The sequence below is a fragment of the Cryptomeria japonica genome, chromosome 9 (genome assembly GCF_030272615.1).
Source record: "Cryptomeria japonica chromosome 9, Sugi_1.0, whole genome shotgun sequence".
In the NCBI taxonomy this organism is placed as follows: Eukaryota; Viridiplantae; Streptophyta; class Pinopsida; order Cupressales; family Cupressaceae; genus Cryptomeria; species Cryptomeria japonica.
This window is the reverse complement of record NC_081413.1, coordinates 82,732,111-82,755,149: the sequence shown is the minus strand read 5'-3', so window position 1 is coordinate 82,755,149 and position 23,039 is coordinate 82,732,111. Positions and strand designations below refer to the sequence as shown.

Sequence of the window (23,039 nt, the reverse complement as noted above, 5' to 3'; positions counted from 1 at the left end):
CCAAACCACTAGCTTCTTACTGATTGTAAGGGCGCCCTGCGTGGTCAACTGGCATTGAATGAGCTTAATCTCGAGTTGTTACGTGTGTATTGTTCATGCATTAACTTGAATGGTGATCAGTGTTTGACAGTGATGATTTGAACATCTTCAGAACTACCCTAGAAGATCGCACTGAGCTGGTGTTGAATTGTTCACTTTGATGGTGAGACCTAGCCCAGTAGAACTCCGCCTAGTCGTTCATCCATCTTCTTACATTCTAGGTCTTAGAGTAGACTTTCTTAACCCTTCACCTTTTGCTATTTCTTTATTCTTCCCAGTGAGCAAATAGGACTCAAGTTCCAACAGATTAAACACTCAGGCAATCAAACATAAGCCCCCTTGTGATTCCAACATAATCACATCACACCAACAAAGCTTATCCACACGTAGAGACCCTACATATAAGAACTTGGGAGTTGCCTCGATTGATCCTTCGGCGAAATCTTTAGCATTCATGGAAACTTTGTTCAAGAGAGGATAAGATAACTTGGTATTTTATTTTGTGTTTGATCGTGTATAAAAGACACATCAACACTATCATACAATGCCGACAATGTAGCAAATGGGGACACTTTGTGAGAGAGTGCCAAAATAAAGACAATGTACAACTATTGTGCAAATGGTGTGGACTATGGAGTCATGAAGACACCAACTGCCTAAAGCAAAAGGGTATTAATATGCTGGACATAGAGGAACAAGACGAAGCAATTCTGGCAATCACGAAATCACAGACAAAGAAGGCAATGTACCCAAACCCATGTACGGAGACGGAACGACTCCGAGAAGCCAAAGTAGAAGTTGAACAAGTGCTAGCAAAGGAACGAATAATCTCCAACAGAACTGCAAGTAGGTCATTGCGATCGAAGTCAGAGAAGAACATAGTTTGGCAGGTGTTACAAACAACTGCACCCATCAAGGTGATAGAGCTTTTTCAGACTATGCCGCAACTAGGAATGGCAATTACCAAAACAATTGGTGATGACAACTCCAATCATCACAACCAAAACAAGCCACAAGAAAAACCAATGGAGAAACCACCATGTGAAGAGGATGGGGTGAGTGACCAAATGTTGCTAATAGTGAGCATTGGCAGGAAGCCAACTGTCGTGGAGATGCAAATTATGGGAATGAAATTAACAAACACTATTGTCGATGGAGGCTTGGGAGTCAATGTACTATCGGAGGAAACTTGGAAGAGCCTTGGAGAACCTACGCTCTGGCCACCAACCTTCCATCTGGTAGGTGCTGACCAACATAGCATCAAACCACTTGGGACGCTCATGGCATAGAAGGTCACCATTGGCAATCGACATTTCTTCTTGGACTTTGTCGTCATCCTGTTGGAGAAGCCATATGACGCCCTCCTTGGAAGGGGTTGGCTGATCACAGCGAAAGAAAACCACAATTGGAAGAAGAATACACTCTCCATCGAGAGTGACAAGAGGAAGTACGTCATCAACCTACAAAGCCAAGCAGTAAGCCAGGAGTTGGCATCTGACTCAGAGTTCGAGAATGGAAACTTCAGGATGGAGGAAGAACAATGGAGCCCAATGATGAAGAGGTGTTGGAGCTTGGAAGCTGCTAGGAGGATGAGACAAGCTCTCTCAACGGGTTTTTCCACTAGCAGATGGAGGACTACGAAGTCTTCCACCCAAAGTGCAACATGTTGCAAATCGAAGAGATTAAAAAAACTAGTATGGAGCGTGCCACCTTCCCCTTGGAGTACGAAGAGAAATTGTAACCTCACAACAGGGAACCAAATCCATACGATACCATACCGAAGGCCATATCAAGCCGCACCAACACACCATATGAGTTGAGAGGACATAGCAGGCTGCAACTATAAGAAGGTTCGTACATCGTACGGGCATTAAAAGGGAGGTTCGTATGACTAAAGTCCGTACATCGTACAAACAAAACCCAACACCACATCAATCTATACGCGCCATACGAGGCAAACGATAGATCAATGAAGGCGGAAGTCGGCCGAGAAAAAGTCATTTGTATGCTATGAGGAGTAGAAATTGTTTGTATGGAAGCCATCCATACGGTCCAAGGAGGAGCTCTTACATGAAAGAAGTTCACACGATGGGAGAAGTGAATCCATACAGTGAAAGAAGCTATCCGTATGAACATAGAAGACACATACCATACAAACTTAAAAGCAAAAGGTCGTATGCCCTACAAACATCGTATTGGCAAACAAATGGAGTCGTATGAGGACTAGGCATGCCGTATGGAAGTAGAAGGTTGTTGTACTGTACGTTCTACGAGGAAAAAAATTAAAGCAATCCATATGGGTGGTAGGAACACGTGAAGGGAGAGATGTACAGGAAGTTAGCAAGTCCGTACGGAAAAGGGGGACATCTGTACGAGGCAAATACTCAGTCATACAGAGATTGTGCACCAAGACGAAGCAAATACGGGCCAGCAAAACATGAAGAAAGTTTGCATAATGGACAACTTGGCAAGTCATACGGTCAAGGAGGACTCACGCAAGATGAGGGGAAGGCAGAAAAAATAGAGCAACTTTTAGTACGGCCATCAATTCTAAAGTGGAGAGTACGACTTGATCAGAAATCCGACATCATATGTTGGTTAAACACTACCAAATCTCCATTTTTTGGCTTCATCAGCATTGCCTCCGGCATCTTAGAAAATCTAAAAAATTTATGCATGTCGTGGAGTTCCATGTGGTTTTGAAGGTCTAAATTTGGTTTTGGCGACGGGGGTGTTGCCCCTCACCCTGCCGGGAGCGCGCCCTAGGCGTTGCCCTAGGAGGGGCGAGGGATGTTGCCCCCAGACCCCCACAAGGGGTGCTACCCCTTGACCCCATTGGGGGTGTTGCCCCCAAACCCCCATTTGATTTGGCAAGTACACTACAAGTTGGGGTTGTCCAATCCAAGTCATTGTTTACACTCTTGTCATTAGTCTTCTCGAATATTACTTGATGTTTACTTGTCGTCTTGAAGATGACAAATTCTTTGGGGAGGGATGATGTAGTTGGCGTAAAATGCCTATTGTTATGTTTGATAATATTTGTTATTTGCCAAAGTATTAATTGTTCGTATTAAGTGGGCTGTCACTCTCGGGTAGTTAATGTGTTAGTTGGTTGACGGTTGTGTTCCTCTCGACAACCGTCAAGTTCTTTAAATATGTTGTGTACCGCCAAGGAAGGTAGTATGGTATAGTCAAATCTAGTGTAATCCTTGACCGACCATCTCTGATCTTCTTCTTTGTAATAAGTTCATGTGCAAATAAAGATATATTTTACTGTTGTGTCTAGTATGCATTATCATGTATATTATTTCTTGTATTTAATTTATTAGATATAGCAATAAACATTACATTTTAAACTAACTAATACATACAATTAATACTCTAGCTGAAAATTTCTTTATTTATTAACAATATGGCATAACTACCAACTACTACATCAGCCCCCCCAAAATAGAAGTTGTCTTCCAGACGACAAAAACCAAAAACGAGGCTATGTACAAGAAAGAACTACTGAGGAGGATGAGAAAACGTCACTAGACAAGTAGAGGACATCAGGATGGTTGTGGCCCTAGAAGTGGAGAGCCACTACACCTGCTCCATGCAGATCTTCAAGTCACGTACCGCCACAAGCTCACATTCCCGAGATCCCTTCACCATGTAAACCACCTCCATCAAGTCCTTTTTGGTCTTCTCCAACTCCTAAGTTGTGGCCCTCTATTTCTCCTCCAATGCCAACACCTTGGGATCCCTCTCTACCAATTTGCTCTTACACTCAACCAACTGAGTTCCCTCTCAGCCAAGGTGGCCTCCACGGCTAGGCAACGCTCTCACTCTGAAGTGGTGAGCTGAGTTTGTTGGGCCAGCTACTCCTAGGATATGAGCAAACAACTTGCTCCTAGTAGACAACACCTATCAAAGTGCATTCATCTTCATTGCATAAGCTTCCTCCATAGACATTGTTCCCTGCTTCATCTTCTAAAACACATCCCAAAAGGAGGTGTCCATGATAACCCTTTTCTTGCTAACATGGACATTAGAATTTAGAAGTATACATACAAACTAAAAAGAGAACTTGGTATTATAAATAAATCCTTAAAGAATTACCAAATACAATGTAGCAGTAGATATGGTAAATTAATTGCAGTATGAATACTGTGATGGCCTCCCTCTTAAATGGCTCCTCTACCTCATTGACTGAATGTTTTCATTAGCTTTTTTTCTCAATGATGATTTAGCTTGATTTGTTTGTCCTTTTGAAGCTTAGCAGAGAATGTTGGTGACTTGTTTTCCTTTGAAAGAGGATAACCCTTCTAAACCCTAAACCTCTCCTGACTTCCCTCTCTTTTTGTTTAATTCCAATTTTCGTCTCCTCTATCATGGTTTATGAGGATGAAGGAGAATTGCTTAATAGATGAGAAAAGAAGATAGATTGAATCTTTTGAGCATCTTCACTCCTCATCCTAAAAAAGGATGTACTTTTTAATACTCGAGAATGTTTTGTGATGCAAAAATTCTATAGTTTAGCATATTTCTCTTTCTTTGTATTTGGTGTTGCTTACCATCCCAAAAAATGCAGCCTACTATCCTCTGGCGTATCTATCACATGAACTCCATGTAACATAGATTATCATATCTTTTTGTTTCAAAGAAATCAACTTGCAATAATGAAAGCTTCTAAAGGGATCGCCAAAATCTAATTTAAAAACCAAATTAAATTATTATGGATGTAATGTTCTTGCTAAAAAGGCAAAAAAGTAACAAAGTTCACAGGTAGAAGAGGGAACCCACTTAGAGAACACTGAATAAATAAAAGCCTACAGCTAAAAACTTAACCTTGCAAGTATGTGTACAAAGAAAATATTAAAGATTGACATTATTTAAAAAGAAAATGGAATGTAGGCATTAAATACAAATCTCCACTATGTTATGTAAGTCAGAGAATTGGAAAACAATTAAGAGGAAGGAAACCATCAAAATATGTTGTTAAAGAAAAATGAATATTGAAAGATTTCTAGTTGAATTGGAAAGTTGAGAAATTTATAAGTACAAAATGTTGAGAAGTTTCAATATATAGCTGCCCACTTTGAAACATGAAAAGCTGATAAACGTATTATTATATTATATTTATATATATCCAAACTTGATTAGCATTATGTCTATGAAAAAACTTTTATGACCATTATTTTATAGTCTCTTTTTCTAATTTCTAGAAGTTTATAAGTTTAAATCCATGACAGCTCAATTCTATATCTCATAAACACAAAAGGGCCACGCATTGAAATGTGTGTATGCTTGCATTAAACTCAAATAATACACACCTATTTATTGTATTCCTACTTCATTCTATCAATTAATGTTTGAATCTACTTCAGAATATTCACGATAAAGATCAACATGAGTGTCTTTTTTTATATTAAGGAAACTTGTATATAGAAAAGCTTTAGTTGCAAACATTTGATTAGCTGATTCTTTTAATTTAAGAATAAAGAAACAACTGATCCAAACAAACAGCTTAGAAACAGATCTATAGATCAATTTTTCATAATCAAACTGTCAAAAATGTAAGATAGCTGGGTGAGAAGGATTTCTACCTTTAATTTCCATACAAGTACTCGACCCATAAATGCATTGAGGAGAATGGACACTACAAACCATGGGCGTGTCACTCCAAGTGATGATACAAGCACAAACTTTGGAACCTAAAATAAAAAATTTATGAGCAAAGTTAGTATAAAAACTCATAAATCAACAATATTTTGATAAGAGGCTCACAAGGAATGTATATTAAATTTATCTAGTTTAAATATCCAACATGACATGAATAAACTAGCTTAAATAATCTAACATGAAGTCATAAAACTATCTTAGATCCAATATTCCTGAAGCTTTTAACCTCCAAACATGCAATTTATGGCAATACCCAAAACATAATACTATATTAAAATCAAGTAATTGGGGAAAGCATACAAAATCAATGAGCATAAGAGTTGAATGAAGGAATCATATCCAAACACAGGGAAATTGTGGCAAGATCCTTACCACTTAACTATTGATAAATAATCAGAGGTAAAAAAGAAGGCTAAAAATAATAGGAATGCAAAAGCCTGGACTTACTTGAGAAGTTACAAGCATCCTAAGATTTTTATACTAAGAGATTAAGGAAACGCACAATGCCAATTATGGGCAATGCAGAAGACGAGAAAGAGTTGAAAATGATGAGCTCAACATTCTTATTAGGCAAAATAAGGCAAAATGAAGACAAAATTGACTACTATAATGATTTACTAGTGTTCTATCACCACTTGGTACAATAACATCACAAAATATTGACAAGGAACACTGACCATTACAAGACACTGAACCTAATCTAAGAAAAAGCTTGGGGTTATCAAGCAATGTTACAAGAATTGTAGAGACTTGAAAAGTCTGAAGATGAGGAGTTCAAAACAAGGTCCAGAGACTAGTGTAGCAACTAGCAAGTTCCAACATATAGACTCAATCGACATATATATATATATATATATATATATATATTAAAAGAAAATATTAATTCATCAAAAAATCTGGAAATTGCTCTTCGAATTCAATCTTCAAAGACATTTGAATCAAGTCTCTTGTCTGTTGATTTGTCCTCAAATCTGATTTCTGAAATCTAAGTGGATGTCTTAGCCCCATTGCAAATGGGGACCCCCACTTTTTGCTTTCTAGGTTAGTTGTAGTGGCGTCTATAGCTATTAATCTTTCACTCGAAGGAAGTAGGTTGGATGCGCAAAAATTGGCTGAGTGTTGTTTCATTTCCTTTGGGGTCTCAAATCAGCGAACTTCCTCTGCTGGGTCAAAACCACGACCAGCCTAGAGTGTATTTCCATTGCTTTCTTAATACCCGATCTAGATGGATAATCACTGAGTTGCTGATTGTGGGTGATTGATTGATGTTTTTAGAGCATGTTAGACTTGAGCCAGCAAGCTGGATAGGTTTGGAATCATTTCCTTTGGTGGGGGGGATGGGTCATACCCCCAATCTTCCTACCCCTTCCACTTCACCTTCACCTACCTTTCCATACCTTCCTACCTCCCATCTTTCATTCACCCTCACTTCCTTCCATCCTTATTTCCTTCTTCCATCTCCTTTTCCCCCTTTCCATCCTTACCACCTCACCTACATCCTCTATCCCTTCATCCCCCCACTTCCTAACTTCCCATTCTACCCTTCCACCCTCTACCCACCTACCTTCCTATCCTCCATCTACCTTCCCCCCCCCCCCCATCTCCTACCATTTCCTTCACCTACCTTCATCTTTCTTCCTTTACCACCTCCTAACCATAGCATCCATCCCTTATACCTCCCTCAACATATCCTAACCCACTTCCTTTATCCCTTATACATCCCTCTCCACTTCACCTCCCAACATTCTTCTAACCTTCCTCTTCATTACCTCCCACATCCTTCATCTGCCTTACCCCCACGGCATGTGCTTCCCTTCCTTACATCCTCCATCTTCCATCCCTTCCCAACTTCCCTTCCTTACATCCTTTTCTCCCCTTCCTCACGTGGCACCTTTCTTCACTTCCCTCCCCCACTTCCTTTGCCTTGTGAAATCCACGACCTTCCCTTGGACCATTTCCTTTGAGCTATCTAATCCCCAATCAACCATTTCCTTTGAGCTATCTAAACCCCAATCAACCACTTCCTATGCCTCCCAAAAATCCCAATCACTTTTGTGACCCTCAACATCCACAATAAACGCAAAGAACATGAGTGATAGTGCCAACAAGGGTAGATGGGCCCACTCATAAGAGGATTTATTACATTTAAAAAATGAGATTGTTGAAACACATGCTGGGACCCTCAAAATCAGCAAGGAGTAAAAAGGTTTGAACTTCCTTTGCTCATTGAAAACCATGAACTACTTTTGACTCATTTCCTTTGGTCTGTCCAAACCCCGACCTACCCCAAGAGTACTTCCTTTGCCTATTTAGATCCCCCAACCATCACTTCCATTGCCCCTGCATATCCACGACCTAGCAATTGCTCACTTCCTTTGACCCCCAAAATCTCCGACCAGCCTATGATGCATTTTCTTTGCCCTATCAGAAGCCTGATCTTCTCCTAAGCACTGTCAATGACCCCTAAAAAGCCTGACCCTACATATGTTTAGATAGGAATCAGAACCAAAGCTCAGAAATCAGACCTGAGAATGGTTAAATCTGACATGAAAGTTGAGTCTGAAAAGTATGACAAAATCAGACCTTGGAGATGATAATCAGAAATTGAACAAAAGAAATCCATTTCAGATTTTAAGATTGATATTGTTCTTGATCAAGGTTTGTGTGTTTTTCAGGTTATAGAGGCAAGGAAGAAGGAACTCCACCACTTGAAGGAGATGAAGACTCACACATCAATGTCAGCATGTTCAAATCAGTGTTCCACGGAAACGCGTTCCCCCCCCCCACCAGCCCAAGCCCCCCTGTCCCCGAAACTTTTTCCCTTTGTCCCCCTGTCCCCAAATCCCGTCCCTAATGGCCGTGGAACACTGGTTCAAATCAAAAGACAAGTGGGACAGGAGGTCAGCATCAATATCAGCAACATGAGAGACAGAGCAAATACAACATGAGAATGATAGGAGTTCAACACTTTTGGAGCTCGACTTAGAGAGAAGAAGATCACTTCAGCATGGCAGGAAGTATGATCAATGCATTCATGGCATCGAGGAAAGACACTACAAAGCAAGTGCAGGGCGTAGCATCAAAGGAAGTCAACACATATGCTTCACTCTTTCAACATTACACTTCAGGCTAAGGAAGTATATGCTACGTGAAGATGTAAGCTTGCTTCATGAAGAGAGAGATTTCACCACACAAAAGAGATCAAGGACAAGTTCAAGACATCATAAAAAAGGAATTTTTAGAAGTATCTTGAATTTCCTCCGGAAATCCAAGAAGTTATTGCCTGTATGGCAAGGAAGTGATCCATGATGAAAGCTTCAAGATGAAGGTAATCAAGTCAGGTAGGAATATCTCCCGCCATCATATCATCATTGTGGCAGCTAGGAAATGTTGAGTATCAAGAAATATGCCTCCATCATCTACCTTTGTGATGAGTTACAAAGATCAAGCAAGCTGAGGTGGCGCCTAGTCACCAAGTCTTATCCAATCATATTATTCCAAGTAAGCTCATCCATCAAGGAGACAACTTCCACATGTGGGCACAAACTTTGATGTACCTACCATCATCATTCATTGGTCGAAAATTCAAAGGACATGTGTCCATTTTATTGTAAATTTATCATTGGTCAAGCATTAAATGCTTTGTAATGGGTGTAACAAACCCTAATTAGGGTTTCCATCTTTCAATCTTGGCCATTGATGAGGATTTGATCTTGGCCCTTCATTATAATAAGAGCACTATATAAGGCTCTATTTCATTTGTAAAGGTTAATAATAAATCAATAAGCAAGTTACTAGTTCAGAAATAGCAGATAGCAAGTAGCTAGAGTAGAGTAGGAGAAGGTAGAAATTGTTGCCAAGTTTGTAAATAAACATCCTTTTCATTGAAGTTATGGTGGAATGTGTTGTTTCTTCTACAATTGTATGGTTTCTTGTTGGATCTTCATGTTAAATAACGATAATTAGATGAATGGAAGAACTTTGTGTACTAGCAGCTTGTTGATTATAGACTCGCCTTGCGTAGTCAATTGAATCCATTTAGCCAAGCTTCACTTCAATTGCTACGTCTTCATTGATGTGCATCATCTTGATAGTGTCTATGCTTGTGGTGGTGATTTGAACATCATATGTGTACCTTAGGAGATTACACTAACTTCATAGGGATGTTGCTTGCATGTCAAAGCCTAGCTTAGTTGAGTTTCACCAAAGATTGTCCATAGTCTCTTACATTCCTAGGATTAGATTAGCTTTCTCACCCCTTCATCCTTTTTTCCCTTTTTCAAATCAAGTAGAATTCCACATTCCAGCGATATCCAAGCATTCAACATTCAACGTAAGTCCCCTTGTGATTCCAGCAATATCACATCAAACAACTAAGTCTATCCAAGAGCACATCAAGCCCTGCCATTGGAGTCGTCCCAAGTGATCACGAAGTTTAGCATTTGGGGTGTCTTTGTTCATGTGGTCAGCATAAAATGCCTATGGTTATAATATTTGTTATTCGACAATGTATTAATTAATTGTATTGAGTGGGTTGTCACACTCTCGGGTAGTTAAGTGTCAGTTGGTTGACCATTGTGTACCTCTCAACAACCGTCGGGTCCTTTAAATATGTTGTGTACCGCCAAGGAAGGTAGTACAATATAGTCGGATCTATTGTAATCCTTGGCCGGCCATCTCTGATCCTCTTCTCTGTAATAATTGCATGTGTGAACAAAGATATATTTTATTGCTGAATCTAGTATGCATTGTCATGTACATTATTATTTCCTGTTTTAATTTATCAGTTGTAGCAATAAACATTTTGTCGTCATTGCCTTAAAAGAAGTCGGGTCAATCTTAAGTGATTCATGCTCGTAGACCCCAATAAAAGGGAGAAGAGGCCACAGGATGGTCAAGACCAAGCGATTAGGTGATCCACCAACCCTTGATCGGAGGGATCTGTTGATGTGTTTTTTACACACATGCGAACACAGAATAAAATACCAAGGTATCTTATCCTCTCTTAAACAAAGTCTCTCATATGCCATGCTTCGCGATCAAATGAGACAACTCCAAGGTTACGAAATGTCAGGTCTTGACTTGTGGATAAGTTCAGTGGTTTGATGTGATAATGCTGGAATCACAAGGGGACTTAAGTTGTACATGAATGCTCAATCTTATCATGGATCAGGATAGGTATGCCAATAACTTAGGATTTGGCAATAAAGCTCCGGACTTAATTCTAACAAGACTTATTATAAAAAGGGCAAAAGGAATAGGATTCGGAAAATCTATTCTAAGCCTAGGAATGTAGGAAATGATGAACAAATTTAGTGGAATCAAACTAGGCAAGGTCTCACAAACAAGTATTGACACAAGCTTAGTGCAATCATCTAAGGTATACTTATTGATTTTCAAACTATTACCATCAAACGTTGACACCATCCAAGTTGACGCTTATCAAGGGACGCATAATAATTGAATTTAAGCTTACTCAGATTTCTCGTTGACCACACAAGGCGCACTTACCAACGGCAAGAGGCTAGTGGTATGGATTAAGGATTCCACACAAATATATTCAACAAACCTTTCACACAATCTAACAAACATGAAAATAAATTCTAATCTAACTTGGAGGAATTGAGAACCATGAATGCAAAGACAACGTTTGAAGAGCAAAATCACCAACAATTGAACAATGATTTAGATTCAAATAGTTGCAACATATACCAACAATTCTACAAAATCTCTCGCTTACAAATGAGAGGCAATGGGGCTTACATAGAGCCTCGAAAGAAATGAATGGCTCAGATTGATTCAAGATCAACGGCCAAGATTACAAGATAAAACCCTAATTAGGGTTTGTACAACCACCATTACATTGGCCAATAAGAAATGAGGGTAGGTAAGATAAATAGTATTTGATGCAGCGTCATGTGTCACCTATTCCCTCCTTGAATGAATGTTGACTTGGTACCCTTTGATTGAACGAATGGTGACTAGGATGCCACCTCATCTTGCCTTGTATACTCTTCATCTTCACAATGTTTGAAATCCCTTATGATATTTTAGATTCCATCCTTATGTTAAGGAATTCCATGAACTGTTCCCTCCTTATGTTTGGAAAATTTCCCAATCTTGGAATCCTGAAATATTTCCTTCCTTGATGCACTTTGATATTGAAATTCCTTGATGTAGTTCTGGATTTCTTGATGTAAAAACTAAAATCCTTTGTGTTCATTTCTTGAACTTTCTTTTCCTTCATTTGTTCACCATCAAAGTGAAGTCTTCTTCATGATTGATCTAGTCCTCATCTTCACCTTCTGGAACCTCTATCCCGAATTCCTCATCCAATCTTTGAAGTATTCATCTTCCTTATCCGCATTGTGCATCTTCCTTCACCTCAAGCCTTGATCATCATGCTTCCTTTCCTCATAACAGTCCTGCAAAACAAATAAGCATTGAATCAAACACTAGTATGATAAACTTAACTTCAACCTTGGTGGGAAATTCGTCCGCATATGGACTGATCATTCCTCAAAACCATCCGCATTATCCTTGTCCATTCTTCACTTGGTGGAAATTTGATGCCTATCTGGACAACTTCCTTCCTTTGTAATTTTGTACTCGAGTGGAAATCCGACCCTCATCCAGACTCACTGTCCCTGAACATCATGTGTTGAGTGGAAATTAGAACCTCATAGGGACTTTGTTCCTGACATTTGTCCCAACATGTGATAGGTAATCTTAGAAAATTGTAACACCAATTCTGGACAATATGAAGGTCTAGATTGAAATTTGGAAGATTTTCCTTCAGAAAAACTGATTTTCAGACTTATGATAAGTCTGATCATAATTGCTAAGTCTGAAGACACCCATGTAAACTCAGAAAATCAAGTATTTGGAGCCCAAAAATGAATGTCTAGGTCTGGACATATCACTTGGAGGTCTGAAAACACTCAGAAAGTGACTGATTTTTATATCAAAGTTGTAATAAAATTCTGATTTTCTGAGAACAAAGTCTGAATACGCCCTCCAATGCCTGAAAATACTCAAAAAATGGTGCATTGAAGTCTGATTTTCTGATTCTTAAATCTGAATACACCCTCTGAAAGTCTAAAAATGGCTCCAAAAAGTCTGAAAATGATGAATATCAATGGTTGGAAGTGGTCACAGCCATGTCACATGCTTGCATTTGAATTATTTTGACCTTCAAAACTCAGAAATGGTCACATCTGGGCACAACTATGTGGTTGGCAATGAAGTTTCAATCTGAAGACAACCTGGTATACTCAGAAAAATGTCAAAAATGGTGCCCGGAAGTATACCACAATTCTGAAAATGCTTGGAAACGGGTGTGGAAAAGTCTGATTTTTAGTTCTTAAAGTCTGAAGACACCCTTCAAAGGTCCAACAATGGCTGCCCAATGTCTGAAGACAACCTGCAACTTCAATAAATCAGTCATTTAAACTTATCGTGGTCACAGGAAACACCTGTATTTGATGAATTTCACCTTCCCAAAGTGAAGTTTGTCAAATCTGGGCACAAACAAAGGGCTGGTAAAAAATATCTAAATCTGAAGACAAATTTGAAAGTGAAGTTTCAAACTTAGATCAGCAATGGAAGCTCCACCAAATGCCCAAAAAACTCATAAGAAATGACGCCCAAGTAAAATTTTCCAAGTTGGCAAGTGGCTGGAAATGAAAATCAGTCCGAAGACAACCTGCAACTATGGAGTTTCAGACTGTAACAACAATGGCAGCCCTTGAAAATGCACTGAAAACTCCTCCAAACAGCCCTTAACCAAAATCGCCTTAGTGTGGATGAACTGGGCAATGAAGAATAATTCTGAAAATGTTTTCCCAGCCAACAATGGAGGTCAAATCACTCCCAGCAATGGCGCCCAGGGAGGTCTAAAAATAATGGCAGCCCCTTAACACTCAAAAATATCACCAAAATTCATCAAGATATGGAGGAATCAACCTCCCAAATAAAATCGCCCAACTTCAGCCATGGTGCCACCTCCCAAATCTGAAAATTACTCTCAAAAACTTGCTCTAATGGCTGCCAAGAAATATCGCCCAGCTGGGAATAGGCAGAAAATGAACAACAAAACTAACTTTCAGCTCCAAATGTGTCAAGTAGACACTTCACCAAAATCGCCCAGCTGGAAAAAATCACCCAAATCAGCAACTTAGCAATCACACTAAGCAAATATAATGATATTTTAATGCTGGTCACCTCTCTTTAAACATGTTTTCACCTTGAGTTTTCACCACACAAGCAATGTGGGATAAAACTTTTGCTCTTTTACACTTGTTGTGGAAAAATCAACTTGCCTGGGAAATAATATTTTTTTAATTTTTTTTAACATTGCAAGTCATTAAATAATTGTTTTTAATTTTTAAATAATCGTCAACACTTGTAAAAACAATTAAATTTGGGGTCAATTTATTTAAAATATTCCAAAATTTAGATCAAAATTAACCCTAGGGGAAAAACCGCCCCATGTTGGGATAAAAATCCCAATAAAAACTCATTAAAAATCATTAAAATGCTCTTGGGGGGAATTCGCCCCATGTCGGGATAAAAATCCCGACAAAATTTCATCAAACTTGCACAAATTTGCCTCTAGGGGAAAATCGACCCATGGCTGGACAGTTATCCGGACTCAAAATTGTCAAAATCATCACTTGTGGAAATTCGCCTAAAGTCTGGAATCACTATCCGCATTAAAATCCATGAAATCTCATCACAAAATTCCTAGTGGAAAATCGATAGTCATCAAGAATCCTCACTTAAGTCATCTGCAACTTCATCCACACTCCCTAGGGGAAATTCAAAGGTAGTCAGGAAAATTCCCAACACTTAAACAAAATTTAATCATCCTGGTGGAAAATCGCCCCTAGTATGGATTCTCAATGGTGGAAAAATGGGTCAAGTATGGATTCCAAGGGAAATCCATGTCCAATCTAGATTTTGAGTGGGGAAAACCATGGGTAGTCAGGAATATGAGGGGAAAAGCACCTCTAGTGTGGAATTTTGACCTTTCAACCCTTAGAATATGGATTTTCATCCGGAAAATGATGATTTTTCCACTCAAAATCACTAGGAAACTTCAAAACTCAATTTAACTCATCTAGACTTAGGCAAATTCATCAAAAATTTGAGCGAAAACAAGGAAACCTATCGGGATAAAGTGCAAAATCAACTTGAATAACTTCCTAGGAGTGAGAAAACAACTCCTAAAGGACCTCTTGACGCCTAGGCACAAAAATATCACCAACTTATACACACTTAGATGCATTTATGCTCAAATGTCAAGGCAAAATTAAAACTCAACACTTAGCAAGAATAAATCAAAACCCTAAGGCAACCCCTAGACTTAGGCAAAACTCAGGATCACTCTAGCATTTTGACATTTTAAACACATGATCCTATCCAAAATTCAAAAACCCTCTCATAAGCAAAGGCAAACACTAGGAAACTAGGCAAAACTTCTACTCTAAAAAGCGAAAAGTGGGGGTCCCCGTTTGCAATGGGGCGATGTGTGAAGACATCACAACAAGATGACAAGGGCAAGTCAAAGCTTGGAAGTACCCGGAGTGTCAGGACACTCGAGGTGGACACGTGGAGGACGTGCGTGCGGCCAAGAGTGCAAGAAAAGCACCAGAACGTAGCGATCAGAACAGTCCACCCAGGTTCAACACACCTGGAACTACTCGAAGTGTTGAGGACGCTGAAGGTAGACGTGTAGAAGATGCCTATGTGGCCAAGAGTGTAGGGAAAGCACCAGAATGTAGCAGTTGAAACAGCCCACTTAGGTTTGGCACACAAGGTACTGTTGTGACCATTTCACACATCGCCCCATTGCAAATGGGGACCCTTGTTTTTTTGCTTTTTAGGGTTTGTTTTCTAGGTCTTTTAGGGTTTTGTCCGTTAGCCTTTGCATTTTGAGTGTCGCCAAGGGGATCACATGGATAGCAAGTCCGGCTTGAGTGAGGTCCTGATCCTGAAATTTGGCTAAGTTTGAGAGTCCTGATCCTGAAATTTGGCTAAGTCTGGAATGTCCTGATCCTGAAATTTGACTAAGTCTGAAAACTGAAAAACCTCCAAAAACTAGATTTTGCAATATAACTCCTGGAGGTCTGAAACCACTCTCAAACATCCTGAAAGTATATATGGAATATAACTTAAAGTATAAGTCACTTATACTTAAATGTTATATTCCATAAAATTATCCTGTCGGAGAGTTCAAAAAGTCAAATTTCGCTCCTATCCTTCACTAAGGATCCAGAGCGCATTTCGCTCCTATCCCTCTCCAAGGGACCAAGGCGAAGCGCTCCTGTCCCTCACCAAGGGTCCAGGGCGAAAAAGTTTATTGGAGTCATTCCTGACCTTGTTTGGCTAAATTGAGACATCAAAGGCATGGTGGATGGCAAAATGAACATGATAAAGCATCCTGACTTGATTAAAAACAATGAAATGATGAAGTTTTTGCCTAGAAGGTCAAAAGTGCTCCTATCCCTCACTGAAGGACCAGAGCACTTTTCTTTATATGCACAATTTTAGACCCTTTTGGACATTAACTCTTATTCATAGCGTGAAGTAAGATGAAATCTTCCCTAGCAAAGGAATTTCGAGGTGAAAAGTGTGACAATTTGGCTTAGAAGGCAAAAAAGTGCTCCTGTCCCTCACTGAAGGACCAGAGCTTGAATTTCAAATTTGCACTGTTCTTGCAGGATCAAGACAATTTTATGATTTGAAGAGGTCAAGGGAAGCATGTTTTGTCCATTGGATATAATTTAAGCGATTCACAAAGGAGTAAATCAACCCAAATGACAAAAAGTGCTCCTGTCCCTCACTGAAGGACCATGGCGTTTTTTCCAGTTTCTCCTCTTTGTTTGATATTTTATGGCAAAACTTGACTTGGATGGGAAGGACTAATGATGTTTCATGCCTTAGACGCAATTGAGAGGTTTAAAGAACAAAGAAGTATGCCAAGATGTAAAAAGTGCTCCGGTCCCTCTCCAAGGGTCCAAAGCGATTTTTCAAAAGTGCTCCCGTCCCTCTCCAAGGGACCAGAGCGATTTTCCAAAAAAGTGTAAATTTCTTGCAAAGACAAGGCAAGTTTGTGATTGAAATGAATGGAAGAGGACTTGATTAGCCCATTGAAGATAATTTGGGAAGCTAGCAAAGGACGGAAAAGCTTGAAGTTGAAAAAGTGCTCTTGTCCCTCACTGAAGGACCAGAGCGCTTAACATGTTATCTAGCCTTTCTCTCCAAATTGGGACAAATCCAAGCCAAGGCAAGTTTGAAATGATGTTTAAAATGCTTCGAGGTGGAATTGAGATACAAAATTGGCAAATTTTGATGACAATTGGCAAAAGTGCTCCCGTCCCTCACCAAGGGACCAAGGCGAAATTTCTAAATATGCCCATTTACCTTGCATTTTGAAATAATATTTTTGTTTCCAGGACCCAAGAGGAAGTGGGGAATGATGTTCTACGCCTTGAGGGTAATTTGAAGATTAATGTGATCAAGAATTTGCACAAGGACTCAAAAGTGCTCCTGTCCCTCATTGAAGGACCAGGGCGATTTTTATAAAATCAACAATTTCCCTCCGAGATTATGTTAAGGCAAGGTTGTGCGAGATGGGAAGGATCTTCTAAAGCATGGTGAACAAAGATTTGACTTCAAACTTTGAGAATCCTAGCCTAAAAGTGAAAAAGTGCTCCGGTCCCTCACTGGAGGACCAGGGCGAAAACCTTGGGAGAGCTTATTTTGCCTTGCAAAAACGAGTTAAGCATGCATGGAACAAGTGGAAGAGATCATTGCTTACTCCACAACGAAAATCGACAAATGAAAGATGAAGGATTGAGGACAAAAGTGAAAAAGTGCTCCTGTCCCTCACCTAGGGTCTAGGGCGAAAATGTCCTAAAGGTCACGTTCCTTCTAAAGATCAAGTGAATTAAACTCAAGACTCCAATCAAAATGCCATTTTAAAATGCCTAGATGAAGTTTTGAACGTGAAAATGAGGAATGCAAGGCCTAGATTGAAAAAAGAACTCCTATCCCTCTCCAAGGGACCAGAGCGAAGTTAATGGCATTCATTATTTTTTTACCATATTTGGGCGTTAATATCCTCCAAATCGCATTAGATGCCAAATTGCTAACTTTGGAATATTTGAAAAAATTAATTAAATTGGCATTTAATAAATTAATTTTGGGCCTCAAAAAATCGAATTTCTATTATAAAGGCATTTAAAATTAATTTTTGTGAAATTAAAATTAAAAGTTGAGCGCACAAGGCATTATTTTGCCTTTATTTGACAAGTCGGCCTACTCCTTTTGAGGTTTTATTTATTATTTCACCTTTTATTTGCAAGGTCGGCCTCATGGGTAAGTGGAAGGTGAGCGCTCTATATATTGGAGGTGTTGTTTCACAATTCAAACCATTCACTCATTGCTTCAAGTGCGAATTTGGAGAGCAAAAGAAGGGGCAAAATTCATCTTGAAGGCCATTGGAGAGGCGAATTTCTTGCTAAATTGGAGGATAATTCCAGATGTTTTGAAGGTATTTGAAGGCAAATTTCCAGATTTTTGAAGAGGAAGGTGGAGTTCTTTTCCAAGCTAAAGGAGGTGCATTTTATCCAAGGGAGAGCTTTGATCTACACTTTGCCTAGCAAAATTCATCTATTTTTACATCATTTCTTAGAGTTAATTCTCAAGAGGAGGTATGGCAAAATCATCTTGACACCCTTATTCAAGGTTTGATTTTTTTAGACATTTTTTAGAAAAGTCTAAGTATTGCATGGTTAATTAGGAAATGATAACTCAAGATTTATCATGAAGTTTCCTAATTAAAATCTTGAATCTTCTTTTTAAAGTTTAATTTTTAGATTTCAAGATATATTACTAATTTTGAAATGTTGTGTAGGTATCAAGATGGCAACTCCAAAGCCTGGAGGATCTACAAGTCGGCAGGTTCTCATCAAGGATGATCAAGCAAGGACAAGGGTGACGTCCTTCAGTCTAGCATTGACAAGGATGGCCTTCTTCAGTCAAGCGTCATCAAGGACGACTTCTCCAATCCAGCATTCCAGAGCGAGGTACATCAACATCCTGCACATCAGAGACAAAAGAAGTCGGAGCAAAGGGTTCGTTGAAGAAGCAGATAGTTCCAGATGAATTAATTAAAGCTAGCTTCTCAACAACATCAAGTTGAATATCTACCAAGTTACAAGTGTCAGACGAGGTGGCATCCTAGTCATCACTTCTCCAGTCGGATTGGTCCACCTCAGCATGTCCAGATTCAATGTACCTAACTCATGGAAGGTGGCACAAACTTCGATGTACCTACCCTGGCTATCCATTGGTGGAATTTTCCAGAGAGGGCATGTGTCCAAGCAATACAATTATTTCATTGGTCGAGCATTAAATGTTATGTAATGGTTGTAACAAACCCTAATTAGGGTTTTCATTATTGAATCTTGGCCATTGATCTCAAATTGATCTTAGCCATCGAATTGTATTGTGGGCACTATATAAGCCCCGGCTCTTCATTTTGTAAAAAAATAGTTGGAAGCAGTTAGAAGACAGATAGAGAGTAGTTAGAAGGTGATTAGCTAGTTGATAGAATAGCAATTAGAGTAGAATAGGAGGACAAGGCAAGAAATTGTTGCCATTGATTGTAAACAAACTCCATTTTCATTGAAGTAATGGTGAAGTGTGTCGTTTCTTGCAATATGCATGGTTTCTTGTTGAATCTTCAATCCTAGATGATAGATGATTAGATGAATGGAAGAAATGTGCTTGATTGATGGTGGAATTCGTATATCCATAATACTAGCAGTTTGTTGATTGCAGACTTGCCTTGCGTAGTCAACTGGAATCATTTAGCCTAAGCTTAACTTCAATTGTCACTTCTTCATTGATATGCATCAACCTGATGGTGTCTATGCCTACAGTGATGATTTGAACATCATAAAGCTTTCCTTCGAAGATCGCACTAACCTTGTGGAGATGGTCCTGTGATGTCAAAACAAGACTTAGTTAGAATTTCATCAAAGATCATTCATTGCTCCTACATTCTTAGTGTTAGGATTAGATCCTTTCCTCGCCCTCGTCTTTTTTCCTCTTTTCAAATCAAAGCTAGTAAAAACCTGTGTTCCAGCAATATTCAAAGCAAATCAGACGTTCAGGTCATTGAAGTGTAAGTCCCCTTGTGATTCCAGCAAATCACATCATACCACAGAGAGCTTATCCACACGTAGAGACCCTACATACAAGAACCTTGGAGTCATCCTGATTGATCCTTTTCCGCGATATCTTCAGCAATCAGAGGCTTTACCCAAGAGAGGATAAGATACCCTTGGGTATTTTATTTTGTGTTTGATAGTGTACAAAATACACGTCAACAGGTACCTTCCGAGTGAAAACAATGATGAACACCCAGGAGAAGCAGAAACTCTCGAAGTTCACAGGGAATGGATCAGACGACCCCGTACGCCATTGCAAGACATGTATAACAATATGGGAGGCGAATGGCCAAGATGACAAGGACTACTAGCTGAAGGCGTTTCCCCCCACCCTTCGAGGGATTGCCATTGATTGATACACAGACCTTGATGCTAAGCACAAGGCGAGATGGCCTGATCTAAAGAAGGCGTTCCAGGAGGAGTTCAAACTATTGAGGGATGACAACGAGATTGTAGTAGAAAACTATAATACCAAGAAGGGTAAAAATGAGTGTACGCACTTACAATCGTAAGCTCAAAGATAGATTGAAGAAGAGGTGGTTCACTGAGGGATTGATCCCTTCGTTGTGCAAGAAGATGAAAGTAGTGCCTCCATCCTCGTATGCTGACGCTTACAATCGGGCGATGGCCATCGATAGTGAAAACAAAACATCCTCCCGAGGGAAGAGGACGACTGATGATGACGAGAGCACTGAAGGTAGTAGTGATGAAGAATCGAAAGTCGTACGAGCCCTTCGACGGGATATGTTGAGAATGATGAAAGAATTGAAGGCCGAGAAAGGAACTAGCAAAGAAGGTAATGAACTATGGTGTATTGAGTGCAAAAGTGAGGGGCACACGAAAGGTAATTGTCCTAGACATATGTTTTGTGAGATTTGCCAGGTGATGGGTCATTCAATAAAGGAGTGTCCATACAATTTGAAGACTAGAAGTACACAAGTACTCTTTGCACAAGGAGAGTCCACTCCATCAAAACCACAGAATGTATTGCTAGGCGATTATGGAAATCAACGAAGGCGAAATCAAATACAATATGACTCCAGCGGACGTCCTATCATACAGTGTCGACAATGTAGTGAATGGAGACATTTTGCAAGAGACTGCCAGAATAAGAAAGACAACATACAACTATTACGCAAATGGTGTGGACCCGGGAATCATGAAGACACCAACTGCCCAAAGCAAAAGGGTATTAATATGCTAGATGTAGGGGAACAAGATGAGGCAGTTCTAGCAATCACAAGAGCACAGATGAGGAAGGCGATGTACCTAGATGCTGGCACGAGGAAGGAACAACTTCGAGAAGCCAGAGCCGAAATAGAACAAGTGCTAGTGAAGGAATGAGTAACCTCCAATGGAACTGCAGGTACATCATTACGGGAGTCAGGGAAGAACATAGTTCAGTAGGTGCTACAGAAAACCATACCCCATCAAAGGTGGCAAACCTTCTTCAAACTATGCCGCAACTAAGAATGGCAATTGCCAACACAAACGACACAGTCATCCAGAAACAATGTAAGCCACAAGAGGAGGAATTGACGAGAAAACCACCACCCAAAGGGAATGAGGCGAGTGATCCAATGTTGCTGACAATGAGCATCGGGAGGAAGCCGACTGTTGTCGAGATGGAAATAATGGGCCAAAAGTTGGCAAACTGTAATGTCCCCTTCTCAATGATGTGCATTCAATGGTCCATTGGCCTATTTCGGAGACTCGTAAGCTATGTGGAAAGGAGAATTAGGGTTTCCAACTTTTGTGGATTTCTTCAGACTATGTTGCAACGAAGAATGGAAATTTCCAACACAAACGACATAGTCCTATGTAAGCCACAAGAGGAGGAATTGACGGGAAAACCACCACCCAAAGGGAATGAAGCGAGTGATCCAATGTTGTTGACGATGAGCATCGAGAGGAAGCCGACTGTTGTCGAGATGGAAATAATGGGCCAAAAGTTGGCAAACTGTAATGTCCCCTTCTCAGTGATGTGCATTTAGTGGCCCATTGGCCTATTTTGGAGACCCGTAGGCTATGTGGAGAGGAGAATTAGGGTTTCTGTCATAACCCCACATTTTTGTAATTATTTAATAAAAGATAACATTTATACCTCCCATTATTTAAAAAAGAAATGACTCCTTGTTTATATTAATATAATGATTATGTTTTAATTATTAACTCTTAAATTAACTTTACCATAAAATATTGTTAAATAAATATATAAACTATAAATATACAATATAAAACTTAATGCATTATAATTATTATTATTATGAAATAAGATATTATCCTCATGCGAAATTATTAAAACTATATTAATACACAAAAACAAAATACTTGCAATATATATCGATGCCTTATAAAATAAATGTTAAAAAACCTTAAATATTATTTTGGGCGTATTCTACCCAGCAAATCACATTATATGTAATATAATGCGTATGGTGGTAAAGCATGATTCGGTGCGTAAGGTTAAAGCGCCGAAAGGAGTCACGGGGAACCAGGGAGCGGTGACTCCAATAGTCACCACCGCTCACCCCTTCTTCAACAGTCACGACCCGTGGTCAAGTCCGCGCCAACCCTCGCGATTAGTATTTAGAGCATGACGTGAGGGGAAGAAGGAGAAAAGGGAGGCGCCAAGGATAGGATCGGGTAAAGACAGAGTTAAAGCGGGAAGTGCACAGGTAAGTCACTCATCCACCCATATTACTTCTGCAGTAAGTTTATTTGAATCAGTAGGGTTACATACCTAAGATTAGTTGTTCATTAAAACATCAATACATAAATATATGTAGTTTATTTAATGCGGTTCATAGCATATACATAGATATGGCTAGAATACAATGGTGTAGAGATTAATATAATAAATCAATATAATATATCAACATATAATATATATATATGGGTATACAATGTGAATAAATTCTCATGGACTAAATTAACTAATAAATAGATTACAACTACTATTTGAGGAATAAATAGCATTATTCAATTAAGGACTAGTAGGAATGATATAAGATACTACCATGTTAATGAATGAGGCAACTTGCATATCCAAACCTAACGAGATTAAGGAAGAATAGAGTAATAAGGATA

At 39.3% G+C, this 23,039-nt stretch overlaps 1 protein-coding gene across 2 annotated transcripts in view; it reads right to left on the bottom strand.

Moving 5' to 3' along the window:
- The window catches only part of LOC131030220 (protein TIC 62, chloroplastic), a 173,750-nt gene that overhangs the window by 97,650 nt on the left and 53,061 nt on the right, over positions 1-23,039 (bottom strand). For both annotated transcript variants that reach the window (XM_057960946.2, XM_057960947.2), the window contains exon 4: positions 5,631-5,738. In XM_057960946.2, the coding sequence (XP_057816929.2) occupies positions 5,631-5,738 (108 nt within the window). The remainder of the gene's footprint in view (positions 1-5,630; positions 5,739-23,039) is intronic.